We start from the raw sequence: 14,429 nt of genomic DNA, 5'->3' as shown, positions 1-14,429 counted from the left end.
TGGGCAAAACAGCAGCAAGTGTCCACTCTAATGGACAGAGCCATACCCACCATTCACTCTGCAGGAGGCACATCCTTTAAAAGGCGTTCATCAGAGGCAGGGTTAGAGGAGAAGGACTGAGTCATGACTCTTTTTGAAAATCACCTCTTGACCCGTCCCCACTTCCTGTTGACTTCCTTGTGTTTCCAGGTCACAAGTGCTGCTGGTGGGTCCGGAAGAACCTCCAAAAAGGAGCCTATGCCATTAACACAGGTAGCCGAGATTGACACACATGAAAAGGCAGAAGCCTCTTTGCAGTTTTATTGCTTGTTTTGTTCACAGTTACCTGCAATATGGCATGGCTGCAGATGGATGGAAATATGCTTCAGTGTAACACATTTACAGCCGGGGGAGAAACGCCCCCCAAAACACAACTGCTCAACACTGAAAGAGGCATGTGGTACTCTGAATACAAAGAGACAGACGATTATTGCAATAATGGACAATTGAGCTGTGGTCAGACATTAAAGAGGTACTTTAAACAGTTGGTCATAAATATAAAATCAGAGCATTATAATTCACAGGAGAGGAAGATTAAAGTAGACCCCAGTAACAGAATCTGAAATGGGATTTGAATCTGGGATTCAAAGCTGGGCAAATGCAGATCTTTCCAGCAAAGTGGGGAGTGTTCTGAGCAGAGGAGGACCTGAGCTTTCTGGGGACATGGGATGGACATGTCCCCTGGTGTCTCCAAGAATGATCTGTGGTCCCAGCTGTATGGTTAAAAGACAGTCTTCAGGGACTGCTTCAGCAGAAGGGCCCACAATGAGTGAGTAAGCATTGCACTGGCAGGCTGGATCAAGGTCCCATAATGTCACATCCTCGTCTCTGGAACCAGTGAATATGCTACTCCATGTGGCAAAAGGCTCTTTGCAGATGCAATTAAGACTTTGAGATGGGGAGATTGTCATAGGTTATCCAAGGGAGCAAATGTCATCTCAGTGGTTCTTATAGGAGGGTGGCAGGAGAAGCAGAGACAGAAAAGGAAATGTGGTAACAGAAGCAGAGATTGTAGTGATGGCTTTGAAGATGAAGGAAGAGACCACAAACTAGGAATGCAGGTGGCCTCTAGAAGCTGGAAGAGACAAGTAAACCAAGTGGTTCCAGGAGAGACCAGAGTCACTGCAGCCCTGATGGCACTTGACCTTAGCCCAGGGAGACCCACTTTGTACAGCTGGCCTCCAGGACTATGAGAAAGTAAATATGTGTTGTTTTAAGTCACAAAATTTGTGATAGTTTGCTATAACAGCAACAGGAGATGAATCCAGGGTCTAAAACCTCAGCCATCCTGGCCCATGGCAGGACCATCTGACAAGCAGGCCCTTCTAGTTCCTCAGCACCCATGGGGTGAGCCAGGGTGTTGATTGTGTCTATATCAGAGTCCAGCTTCTCCCTCTGTCCACTTCCCCTCCACTTTCACATGAGTCCTAATAGGCATGCTGACCTCTGAGCTGGCTTCCAGGGGAACCCTGCTGTGGCCATGTGTACTTGATGGGTGGTGTCCCATGGTGGTCCAGGACATGAGCACTGGACTAGCTTGTCTTACTTCCCTAACATGGTAACATTGGGCATGTTGCCTTCCCTACCTAGCTTCTACCAGGGGTCTTCTGGAGAGGACGGGAAGAACATGGAAGAGGCCCTGACTTGATGTAAGTTATTGGAAATACTATTGATGAGGCTGCTGCTGGTGGAATGGATGCTGGTGAATGTTGTTGATGGGTAGGGGATGGCGAAGTGAAGACAGTGGTGTGAGAGCTCCAGGGACCTGCAGGTAGGTCTACTGTTTAGAGAAGATGATCTCTAGAGAAATCTCGTAAGTCATTCTATTGTTTTTGTCCAGGAAGGCCACAAAGAGAAGCACTGAGAACTTTCTGAAGACAAAAAATCTGCAACCCGGATTCTGGGTTGAATTCCAGTGTTTCAGTTTGATCCAGGTATGTGTTGAATCCCAGGCTTTAGACTGGCCAACCTGAAAGTTGTTTTTTGGGTTCCTTCTTGGTTTAATCACTAAGTAATAGCTTTCCTGTGCTAAGCTGTAGGCTCCAGGACTCTCCTTCCTATTACCAAGGAGATAGGCACATCCTACCATTGTGTGTCACATTGAACCTTTCCCAGGAGGACCCAGAGGCTGCATCTGAGCTGAGAACAGGGGTCATATTGAGGACCATGTATAGAGAGAAGATATGAGAAAACTTAGGTGGTTATCCGAGCTTATGAGACACATTGCCTTTACTTCAAAAGAAGCATAAACTTTATTTGTGGATATCAACTATAAATCCTCCCCCTAACAAAAAAAAAAATAGCCCTTTGAAGAGTATATGTCAAGTGACTCTTCTGCTGTTGTCCCTGGCCTCAGATAGTTCAGCCTGTCAGAAAAACACGGAGGATGCTCAGGATAAGAACTGTCTCAAAAATGCCAGAACTTCAAAACTTGGACCTAATACACAGTTTGCTAGTGCTCAACATGGAAGGAGGCAAACAATTCCAAGTGTGTTAAACTCTGTGAGGCTGTCCTGTGCGGGGCCTGTGGGTGCTGAGTCCCAGCTGTCAACCCAGGCTCATAGCCGAAGATAAATCACTGCAGAAAATGGGCTGTAATGAAAACACTGACAGGCCCTTCAAAGTAATGGAGCTCCAGGGTCTCCCTTTTGTTACATTCCCTGTATTAGGCAATTACTGCCTTGGAAATAGCCTTTTCTTCACTCCTGAGAGGCGCGTCTTGGATTTGCAGCAGGAACCACTGTACTGCAAGATACCCTCATGCTTAGGACTGGAAGTAGGCTGGATTTGGCCTGGCTCGGACCCATCCTTGACCAGGGGCTGCAATTTTCTATTTCACGGAGGCTGGAATCAGCCACGTGTAATCACTAGAATCACCACACAAGGGGTTGGACAGTGCAAACAGGTCAGCCATCTGTCCAATCTGCAGTTGAGTTGTTCACGCCCCAAGAAATGGGTTTTATGCTGCCTTTCTGTTCTGTACGAGTGGGTGTGACTGTGCAAAGAACAACTTCCCAAGTATGCCTGTTGAGGTGGCCAGGGCAGGGCAGTGGGAGGGCACCCAGTACTGTAAGGGAAGGGTCCAGACACTACTGTGTTGGTACAGTTAGAGTAAGTCTCCAAGGAACTCTGGGCCATTGTCTCTTCTGATTTGCCTCTGCCTTTCCTAACATCTCCTGTCCCTATAAGCATCTAAATCCACACAAGGGGGCTTCCTACTTGCAGCAAGTAAAAGTGTGTCCCTGAAGAAGTGCTATGTGTGTTGGGGCTCTTTCTACAGAGAAATACCTCTGAAGCTGACTTATCATCATATAAATGTAAAGTCCATTCATATTAAAGAACCTTTAGGTCCAGAAGGCTATCTGAGAGCACAGGGTCCCTTCTTTCCTCCCCTTCGTGCTGGCTTCATGCCTCTTCCATGTGGTAGCTCTGAGAGATTCCAGGTGCACATGTTCTCATTCTGAGTCTGGGAGTATACAAAAAAGATGCTGTGTTCCTAATAGTTCCAACACATTTCAGAATGGAGACCCACTGGACCCACTGGGTCACATGATCTACTCTTAACCAATGGCTGTTGTCGTGGGGCTGTGCCTATCCCTGGGCCAGCTGGGCATGACCAGAAAGTGGGAAGAATTCAAGGTTTTTGCAGTTTCTCAAACTCCTGATTTCAAGAATTGCTTCTATTTTAGTAGCACCTAAATTTAGTCAGTCAGTATGGAAGAAGCCTTCCAAAGACTTTCTTTATAAGTGTTTCTTCAGTGATGGCTTCCAGAAGGACTGCTTGACGGCTGCTTTTGCCTGACTACATTGACCTCCATCCACAACCCATTCCTTTCTGCCACCTCCAGTTGGAGGTTGTCGTGTCATGGTTGTGGAATCTAGATATAAAATCTTCTTTTCAAAAAAGTTTTTCCATTCTTTATTGAAAGAGATTTAGTCAGAATGGATTCTCAGCTTTTGCCTCTCTCTCTGCTTTCTGTATCTTATAGACATGATGCCTAGCACTCCTGCAGCCATTTTGTAATATGAGACAACAAGTATAAGAAAAATGAACCAGAGATCCTGCCCTTGATTGACAGTGACCCATAAACTAATGTGGGCTGCTGTCTACCTCTAGACTTCTATCTGTGCTTTGTCAAAGCTAATACAGAAATTTGGAGAAGAGGTAGCTATGTAAAAGCAGCCAAAAATAGAAGAAAGGAAAGATATAGTCAAAGAAGTCTGCATCTCTCTTTGGATTTAAAAGAATTACAGAAAGAAAGGGTGACTCAAAACTTAAACAAACCTCTGGCCTTCTCCCACAGTGGACTGGAAGCAACTTGAAAGCAGTGAATGTGTCTGCCTGGTTCTTGGTTGATTTCTATCTGGCAGTATGCCTTGGCATAGGAGGTGTTTGTTGAACAAACAAAAGAATCTTTCTCTTCACCTCTTTTAACTTCAGCCAAGTCTATCTGGCTCATCAGAGCAGCTGTGATGACAGTTGCTTGGTGTGTTTCCAGACAGTGTACTATTTAAGTACAGCACACAATCTTGGGGCCCAGCAGGCAATTGGAGAGCTGAACCTGGCCAGGCAGACCTGTGTTAGTAAAACTCACACATTTCACCTGAATCTTCAAGAGGAAAGGTTTGCAAACACTTGCTCCAATATGTGATTTTCCTTGGAGGAATCTTACTTTAAGATGGAGAGGGGAAAATATATTCATTGAAGGCCTGGTCCCTGTTCCTCCCTGTCCCAGGGAACGTAGATCCAGTGGCATGCTTTTAGACGCCAGTGGTTTTCAGTATCTGTTATGAAGTGCCCCGAAAGAGGCTCAGTATTGAAGGGCTGGTCCCCAACTGATAGCACTATTTTGGGAGAGTCTGAGACTTTAGGAGATGCAGTCTCACTGGAGGAAGTAGGTCACCGGGGCTTGTCCTTGGGAGCTATATCTTGTCTCAGACACCTCTCTATTCTCTTTCTCTTCTTCCTGGCCACCATGAGATGAACTTGTCTGTTCTGCCATACTCTCCCTGCCATGCGGGACTAAACCTTTGACACCATGAGCCTAAATAAATCTTTCCTCCCTGAAGTTATTTATGGCAAGTGTTTTGTTATGGTGATGCAAAGTGTGACTACTACACATCCTACCTGAGCGTCTATCCCACGCTGGTGCAGCTGCCAGCATTGCACCAGTGAGCCCCTCCTTGCTGTGACTTCCCAAAAGGCAGACACAGGGTCCTTCTGGCCTTGACTATGTCCTGTCAAGGAACCCACAGGGTGCCTTTTGATAACTAGGGTGCACAGCCAGTCTACTGGAGAGATCGATCTTGGAGATTTATCTTCATAATCTCTTATGGTGAGGGGAAGCAAAGACAAGAGAAATACTCTTGAGTAATTTATTCTGTTCCCTGGCATTGATGAAAGGGCTAAAAATAAATCAGTGTTTCTACTCAACTCATTTGAAGGACAAGCCAAAATCACATCATTAAAAATTAACATCTAAACAGATTGTACATTGCGAGGGATGAGTTCAGACCCAAGTAGAATAATTGGCCAGATGAGTCTACAGAATGTTAGGTATGACAGATTCGTTCTCATTTCCAGTGGTTAAGAAATAAAAGAAGACAAATTATCTTCCTTCCAAGCCAGGAGGGTTTTCAGGAACAGGGTGCCACATCTTATCTGAGTTAAAAGATGAACTAAGAAGAGAACTAAGCAAGAGTCTAAGGTCAGAGCAGGGGAGTCTTCTGGAATACCAAATTTATCACTAAGCACAGTACTGTGAAATTCATGTCAAAATCACCCGATCATTTCTCTCTTTGGCGCCACCTAAATGCCAGTGAATAATAAAGCCATCTGTTTAGTTTCTGATGTCCTAAGCAATTCATTCAATGTCCATTGGTACATCTATTGATATAATCTATAGGGTATGAGTTCTATCCATCCATCCATCCATCCATCCATCCATCCTATCTGAAGCACCTATCTGCCTGTGTGTGGTCCTATACCGAGGCAATGACACCACGAAGGAAAAGACAGAGCCTTTGCTCTTAAAAAAATTAGTTCTGTGCAGGACTTTCTAGCATAGAATTTCAGCCTCCACACATCGATATGTGGGACTGGATTATCACTGGGCTGCCATGTCTCTTGTAGAATTCTTGGCAGCATAACTGGCCTCTGCCATAATAGTATGTGTCCTCTAGCAGATTATAAAAAATATTCCCAGATGTTATCAGATGTCCCACAATGGGGGGGAGGGTTGGAACATGGTTTAGACCCAGAAACCCTGCTTCAACTCTGGTCTCACCTTCTTTCTAGTTATTTAACTCATTGTTACTTCACTTTTCCTTTTCCCCAGCACCTCTCACAGTTCCTGGCACAGAGTAGGTATGTAGTAAATGCTTGTAGGTCAAGTGAATGCATGTGTGTATGCATGAATGACTGAGGGTCTGTCTTTGTAAGACCAACCTTTACCTAAGGAATCAACAGGCTATTAGGAAGATGAGTCTTGGTCATGCACAAAACCAAGCACGCAATATATTCAATCAAAATATGCTTCAGCTAAGATGAAAAAAAAATCTGCTCGGGGGTATTTAGCTGTGTAAGCCTGACAGATAATTGAGCGGCTGAATTTTTTGGTTTCGACAGATTGGTTTGCCATTCTGTAGCCACAATAACAGAGCAAAGTAACAATCATGTCTATGTTTAATTTTCTGAAGATTGCTGCATCGCTGAGGCTACCAATCTGGCCAATTAAATGTGGCCGATTGGCACTCCCACAGAAGTTTGAGGGTATTTAAAATAGCTCTCTGCAAAAAAAAAAAAAGCTCAAGCTGCAGAGAAAGTTGTAATTCTCCCAAGATTTCATATTTCAAAAGCAAACTTGTGATGGTAAAATTGTTCTGGGTGACAGAAAAGAGACAAGCCATCCATTCTGAGTGTATTAGTGTCAAACGGAGTGTTGTCTCTCTGGACAGTGATTGTGTCTATTTGTGCAATTGGATAATTTTTTTATGTTCAAGGAAATCACCAACCTTCTATCCTTACAGACTCTGAGGTTATGGAACTTTTGACCACAATGTCAGCAATTTAGATGGGGTCATAAGTGTCCCTTACCAAGCTTTCTTTGCTACCTAAAGCTTGAGTGAGAGGGTGAGAGGTGACTGACAAGAATGTAGAAAAGTTCCCTACCTGTTTCATTCTTGTCCTCCAGACACAGCTCTTATATGTTACTCATTGCCACAATAATGCTGAGGAATGAAGCACCATGAAACATTGCTGGCATATGGCAATAACATTTGGTTAGCCTGCACCTCTGTAAGGCTTAACTGCTCTTGGCTGGACTTAGCTGATTTTGAATGTCAGATATATCTGGGGTCAACTGCAGGCTGACTAATTGGGTCTGGTCACCTGGTCTGGGTTTGGTCATCTGTCTGAAGATTTTATGGCTGTTGGCTGATCTCAGGTGGTTTTGTCTAGGATGACTGGAAATTCTTTTATCTTCCAGGGGCCTAGCTAAGAGATGGGTATGTGGTCATTGCAGAAGTACAAAAGCTGCCATTATCTTGCTGATATCTCACCAGCTAAAGCACATCACAAGTGAAGCAGAATGCTCTGCCCTGCCAGAGTGAGAGAGCCCTGCAAAGTTATGTGACCAAGGGTATGAGCATCAAGAGCAGATTCACTATAACCAATGAACTCATCAGTGTTCTATAAAGGGTGTCAGGGATTGACAATGAGGCTAAATCTGAACAGGAAAATTCTTAAAGCAATGTTCAGAGAAAGATGAAGAAGGGAGGGAGATTCATGAGTTGGGCAAGGCTCAGCCACTTAACTGCTATTTGAGCTCTGTTTTCTCTAGCCAGGAAGAGTGCCTTCCTTCACACTGAAAAGGAAAGAGTTCTACAAATATGAATAAGAGATAACTCAGGGACAAAGTAGGTGTGAGTGAGGCAGCAAGAAGACAGTTAGCTCCTTACAGAGTCTGAGTTTGCAGTCTTACGGGAATTCTATCCAATTCTATCCATGAGGTATCATGGAAAGTGGTAGCAGCTCCCAAAGGAAGCAGGTTGAATGTAAATGGTACATCCCTGACATTTGACAGAAGATTTGTGTTCCTAACACATCCTCAAATTATTTAATTCACAAGTACACTTGGGCATGCAGTACCAACTCCCTTAAATTCAGAATACCAATGGTTTTATACAGATAGCTCTCAAGTAATTTCTAAGGCGATTAAAATGAATTCCTCTCAAATCATGATTCTGTCCTGTATCACATAGCTACTTAATCCTCTTATGATAGTATTTATGTGTTCAACTTTAGCAATAATAGAAACCAACAATTACATATTTTATTTGCACAACAATCTCACTGCACAGGTATCATTGCTATCATTTTATAGATGAGAAAGCAGAAGCTAAGAGAATACTGAAACTTGTAGTAGGACTGCCAAGGGTAGCATTGCCTGCTGGCCAGTCCTCTTAACATGCTTACATTGACTACTCAAATGAAGATGAGCAATAGAAGGGTGAAATAGAATTCTGGGATTTGGACTCAAAATATCAGAAGTGCACAGTACAAGATTTGGAAACTGTGGCTTGCCAGCAATTGACATGAGTAAATATCTAGGCCTTCGTTACCACAAGTTCAATAGGAGTCAACAGAGCACGAGTGCTGCCATGAACACACAAGTGTCACCTCGGTGTTTGGCAAGGAGGTGTGTGGTTCTATCTACTGCAGGGACCTTGATTCACTCAATAGTCATTAATAGATTGTTTGATTTGTTAGTTTCATTTGTATATTTATTTCCCAGTGATAATTTTAAGGTTTGGAGGGGAATTCTCTCTGAAGGTGAATTAGGTGGGTTAAGGGTTTTGACAGCCATAATTTATGGGAAAGGTTTTAAAAAATGGAGTGTGATGGGGAAGGGCATTGGGGGGGGGGACTAAGAAAGAGTAATATAAATGGGGTGAATTTGATCAAAGCACATCATATGCATGTTGTAAATATCACAATGAAACCCCCATGTATAATTAGCATATGCTAAATTAAAGAGAAAAAGTGGAGTATGTGTAACCTGTGACCAAGAAGACTTCAAAATGACATGGATAACTTTCTTGAACCACTGCAAGTATTTCAAAAAGAATGCTTGGTACTGATCCAGAAGTCATGGGTACCAGGTGCAGAATCTGTTGAGTCAGTGGCTGTGAGCTGGGTAGTGCACTGAGTTGAGATGTGGGAGTCCTGTGACTCTGGAAGTGCTCTGACACATGTCTTAGCGGGGCTGCTATCCTGAGGATTTTCTTTTCTCAGTGTTGACTTCTGAAATGATGATTTCAGACTTTACTCAGTCTTTCTGTGTGCTCAGCCATTCTACATAAAATATAGTTAGGAAAGTGGTACTTCTACTCAAGAAAATTATAAACAAAGATTCCACTTTAGAGGAAGAATTTTTATTTTCCATTCCTGGTGTTATCCTTTGTGGAGCAGAGCTCCATTACTGAGGTTCCCCTGGCCTGTCTGGCTCCACACCATTGAAAAGTGAGAGAGAATATGTTCTATACAATTTGAGGAGCAATAAACTTGACATTCTCCATTCAGAAACTTATTTTTTTCTCTCTCTCTTGGGAGTGAGCTGCCCACAAAAGCATAATTCCTCTGTTCTTGTCTGGGCACAGAGCACTTCCTGTGTTCTCGTGTTAGGGTGCTGCCCAAGTTCATTGTTGACATTAGCACATGGATGAATTTGTCAAATTTAGAGAGTTAGTACTAAGCATCAGTTTTGCTTTCACCTTAGGCGACATCCTAAGTGTAAGCTTGTTTGGAAATAAAGGTGATCTGCTGGCTTCCATCTGCCACACCCCCATCTTAGCAGAGTTCAGGAAGAGAAGCAGGAGTTGCTGAGCAGCCTCTGGCAACCCATGGATGGGAGAAGGGATACAGCACATGTATTTAAGGTGTATTTGTGAGCCTTGATGCCTTGCCTATACTATCTCCTCCAAGTGTATGTACAATGTCACTGTCCTTGCCTTGCCATCCCCAGTTTACAGATTGCAAAAGTGAGGATTGTCTAGGCTAGGAAGTAAAAAAGCAAATCAAACATCTAACTTACATCTGCCTGAACCCAAAGTCAAGGCTTTCAAATGGTGTACAGAGAAAAAGAAAGGATTAGAGCTTCAACAAATAGTGGCTGTCAAAGAAAGGAAAGGCTATGGGGGCATGAAGAGGTGAGTATGCTGGGGCCCAGCTAGTCAAACTGATTACTGGAGTGAGAGAAAGAAGTGTGGATGTTCAGGGATAAAAACAGAAAGCAGTATTCCCATTCCCTCTCCGGAGTGACAGCAGCAGCAATGTTGTCATCGTTGTAGCCATCTCCAGTCTCCATCACCATCTTAATCTCCACAACCACAATTTACTTACATTTTACTACCTATCGGAGGCCCTTCTAAGCACTTTACAGCTACTATTCCATATAGTCTTCAACAGCTCTGTTGGGGTATACCTGGTATTTATTAAAGTTCACATACTTAAAGTATGCACCTTGGTAAGTTTTGACATATAAATACAGCTATGAAATCATTACACAAACAAAATAATAAACACCTGCATCAGCCCCAAGTTTCCTTGCATCTTTCTAGTTGCTCTCTTCTTCCCCTCTCCGTCCCCAGGACCAATCTGCTTTTTATATTTGCATTTTCTAGAATGTTATGAAAATAAAATCATATAGTATATACTTCTTTTGGTTGGGCTTCATTCACTCAATCATATTGAGAGCCATCTATGTTGTGGTGCATATCAATATTTTATTCCTTTTTGTTGCTGGTAGTATTGAATTGTATGACTGTATGATAGCTTGTCTATCTGTTGAATTGTATGACTGTATGATAGCTTGTCTATCTGTTCACCTGTTGGCTTGTTTTCAACATTTGACTGTTATACATAAAGTTGTGTGCATTCTTTCACAGCCCACATTTACTCCTCACAAGTGAAAGGCACAGTGTGACCGGATTCCCATTTTATAGATAAGGCAGCTGAGGTTCACCAAGGTGGACTGCCTTGCCTAAGGTCAGTGGCTCGTGAGTAATAGGGCGAGATTTTGAGATCAGGCTCGCAGCTCCTGTGCAATCTCATATCCCCATACTGAGAGGAATGACCTCACTTGCAGAAAAGGAGATGTTTATTCATTGCTGTAAGAATGTACATCTCAGCCCATCTGCACATCCCATCAGGGTTATCCAGATTGGCTGCTGCACTTGGCCCTCAGAGGGCAGGATGAGCTTTCCTACTGTGTGGATTCTTTGTTTACCCATTAGCCAGAGATAAGAAAATCCTACTAGAAGCCAGACCTTTTCCTGTCAAGAATATGAGATTGTATCTCCATTTATGGAATAACTTTTAGATCCTGGAATGAGAGTTTAAAAAGGGAAGCATGAGGAAGAAACAAGGACAGTACAAGCATCCTTGTGCTTTGTTAAAATTGAAGAACTGAGAATTATGTTGGTGAAATTAATCCATCAAGACGCTCAGCTGCAGAATAACAGCTAAAAGTTCAGGTGCTGTCCATGCCCCAGGATACCCAGCAAGCATTTTGATGAAGCTATGGCCATCTTCCTGTCTGAATCTGGTCTAGGGTCTTTGTCTCATGTCCATCCCTCCTCCTGATTCCCCAGCTGATTGAGCCATTCATGTGCTAAGCAGCTACTCTGTGTGAGGTGGCAGTCTGGGGGAAAGGCCTGGACACTGTCCCTGAGCCAAGGACAAACTCCACTGACAAAGCCCTAGATGAAAGACACTATGAGAGTGCTGAGAAGGGAGAAATTGAGGGAGCCAGGGAACCTCCCACTCCACAGGAGGCGCATTCAATTATTTAACATTTTACTTTTGTTCATGTTTTTCAAAATGCACCAGGTTTATAAAAAGTGATAAAACTGGCCGTGTGCTGGTAAATCTTTACCAATCATTTCTCTGGGAAAAATATGTGTATACTTACATAAGCTTGTTACAAATGCTACTGACATAAAGGAGGTATAGATAACAATTGATAAATAATAAGATACAAATGTTCTTTACTGTAAATTCAATTTATATGGCCAGTTGAGTTTTCACAGGGCTTTGGCTAATTTTCACAATCTCTTGGATCTGTAGCCATTAAGAAGCAGGCCTATGTCAGACATGAGTGTCGATCAGTATTTTCACTTCCGTTAACAAAGACAGGAGGTAATGTTAAAATGTTAAGTAAGACAAAATGATGAAACAATCAAAATATCATTTAACAGTGACATCAAAAGCAATTTCGCCGAATTGGATAATAGTTTTTGATAACTCAAAATATTCTTCAATAGTTTCACAACATAACACCTATAGACTAACTCACTTTTAAGTTTAGTCTCCATTATGAGTATTTTTTCAATCTCTTTCTTAAACCTAGACAGTCCGCTAAACAATAAATCAAGCCTTGGGCTGTAGCGTTTGCCAATTTCAGTGATGTCAACACTCCCACCATCACTGATGGTGCAGTGATGCAGCTCCACCCCATGCACCGTGTCCCAGTCATGCACTGCACAGTTGTAAAAGACTCAGGAACACAGGTAGCAGTGAAAGTAGTAAAATGATTAAGAAGTAATAAGAATTGTCTATGCATTACTTTTGTATTTAATATAATTTATTTATGAGTTTGTATATAAATTTTTAATAATGGCTAGATTTAAGAGTTGTCTCTCAAAATTTCTAAATATTTAGCATTTGACTCTTGTGAGTCAGTAGGGCCGTGTCACTACATACAACCATAAATGCTGATCATCTTCCCCAACCAATATATCCTCACTATCTTTGGGTAATTGGTTCTAGGACCGCCTGTGTTTCCAAAATCTGTGGACACTCAGGTCCATTATAGAATAAGGCATACTCTTTGTATATCACCTATGAACAAACTTTTTTTTGGTGGTGTTAGAGCTTGAACTCAGGGCCTTGCATTTGTTAGGCCACTACCACTGTACCACTTGAGCCACTCCACCAGTCCTTTTTTGCTTTAGTTGTTTTCAGTCTCCTGCTTTTTGCCCAGGTCTGGCCTTGGACCATGATGTTCCTACCAACATCTCCGTGGGAGCTGGGATTACAGGATACACCATAACAGCAGGGCCGAACAAACCTTAGATCACCTCTAGATGATTTATAACACCTAGTAGAATGTAAATAGTTGTAATATTACATTTTTAAGGGAATAATGACAAGGAAAAAAGCTTCTACATGTTCAGTATAGACACAGTTTTTTGGACTAGTTTTGCTCTGTGGTTGGTTGAATCCCCTGATGCATAACATGGATATGGAGGACCAACTGCTCCTAGCCTATGTCCTCCCATCTATTCCCACACTCTTCTCTTTATGCCAGCAATGCAGGCACGTGCATGGTATACCCAAGAATATAAGGGTCTGTTGGTGACTAAATTGACTGAATTATACACCATAAATGTCACCGTGTCAGCGATGGAGCTCTAAGAAGTAAATGAGATCTAGTGCTTCCTTCTTAAAACTTGCCAACGCTTTCTCTCTCCCATAAAAATGGAGTTATTTCACCATTGATGATATTTTTGTTAATACTCTTTTCTTTCTTTCTTTTAATGCTTTCTTTCTTTCTTTGCTCTGCCATCTCTCTCCCCAACTCCACCTTGATCAATGCTCTCACTGCACTGCAACTGACCTTCTCAATCACATCCAAAACCTAGATTTATAGTCTGTTACATATTTTCCATTTTTATATATTTATATCTGTACATGTGTGTGTATACACAGGGTTGGTTTAAAATATTTTATTTATTAAAACATGATCTTATGCATATGTCTCTGCATCTGATACTCTGCAGTAGTTTTAACCTCAGCAATTATTCCAATTTTAGTTTGTCACTTATTTGGTTGCATTACATAATATGATATTTTATGCCACGTATATGCTATAATCTAATAAATATTCCCCCATTGGTGGATTTTTACTATGTTCAGTATATTCTTCCTCTTTGAAGAATGCTGTAATAAACATCCTTGAAGTCTATGTTTAGATACTTTTATTTTTGTAGGGCAGAATTACAAAATTGGAGCTTCTGGGTTGGAGAGTATGTGTATTTTTAATTTTAATAGTTATATCCATATGGCATTCTAGAAACAGTTCATATTCCATCAGTAATAAGAGAGCTTTTCCATCATCTCTACTAGCAATAAGTCTTAACTCTCTTTTTAATTTTTGCCTGGGACATGAATGCAAAGTAATAACTCCTTACTTTAATTTGCATTTCTCTGAGCCTGACTATCTTTTCATGTGTTTATTGTTTATTTGGGTTTGCTCTTCTATGAATTGCCTGTTCATATCCTTTGTTCATTTTCTGTGGGATTGCTTCTCTCTGTCATTTTGTAAGAG

The 14,429-nt window shown here is 42.0% G+C and overlaps 1 protein-coding gene across 4 annotated transcripts in view; it reads left to right on the top strand.

Moving 5' to 3' along the window:
* The window catches only part of Cdh13 (cadherin 13), a 1,135,782-nt gene that overhangs the window by 86,908 nt on the left and 1,034,445 nt on the right, over positions 1-14,429 (top strand). For 2 of the 4 annotated variants that reach the window (XM_074055575.1, XM_074055576.1), the window contains 2 exons: positions 1,630-1,688; positions 1,880-1,973. In XM_074055575.1, coding sequence (XP_073911676.1) covers positions 1,630-1,688; positions 1,880-1,973 — 153 coding nt within the window. Of the gene's footprint in view, positions 1-189; positions 253-1,629; positions 1,689-1,879; positions 1,974-14,429 lie in introns of those variants that run through there. The other 2 variants (XM_074055574.1, XM_074055579.1) reach the window with 2 other exon arrangements.

The sequence above is a fragment of the Castor canadensis genome, chromosome 15 (genome assembly GCF_047511655.1).
Source record: "Castor canadensis chromosome 15, mCasCan1.hap1v2, whole genome shotgun sequence".
Classification (NCBI taxonomy): domain Eukaryota; kingdom Metazoa; phylum Chordata; class Mammalia; order Rodentia; family Castoridae; genus Castor; species Castor canadensis.
Note: the sequence above shows the minus strand (reverse complement) of the source record. Positions and strands in the feature narration are given on the sequence as shown.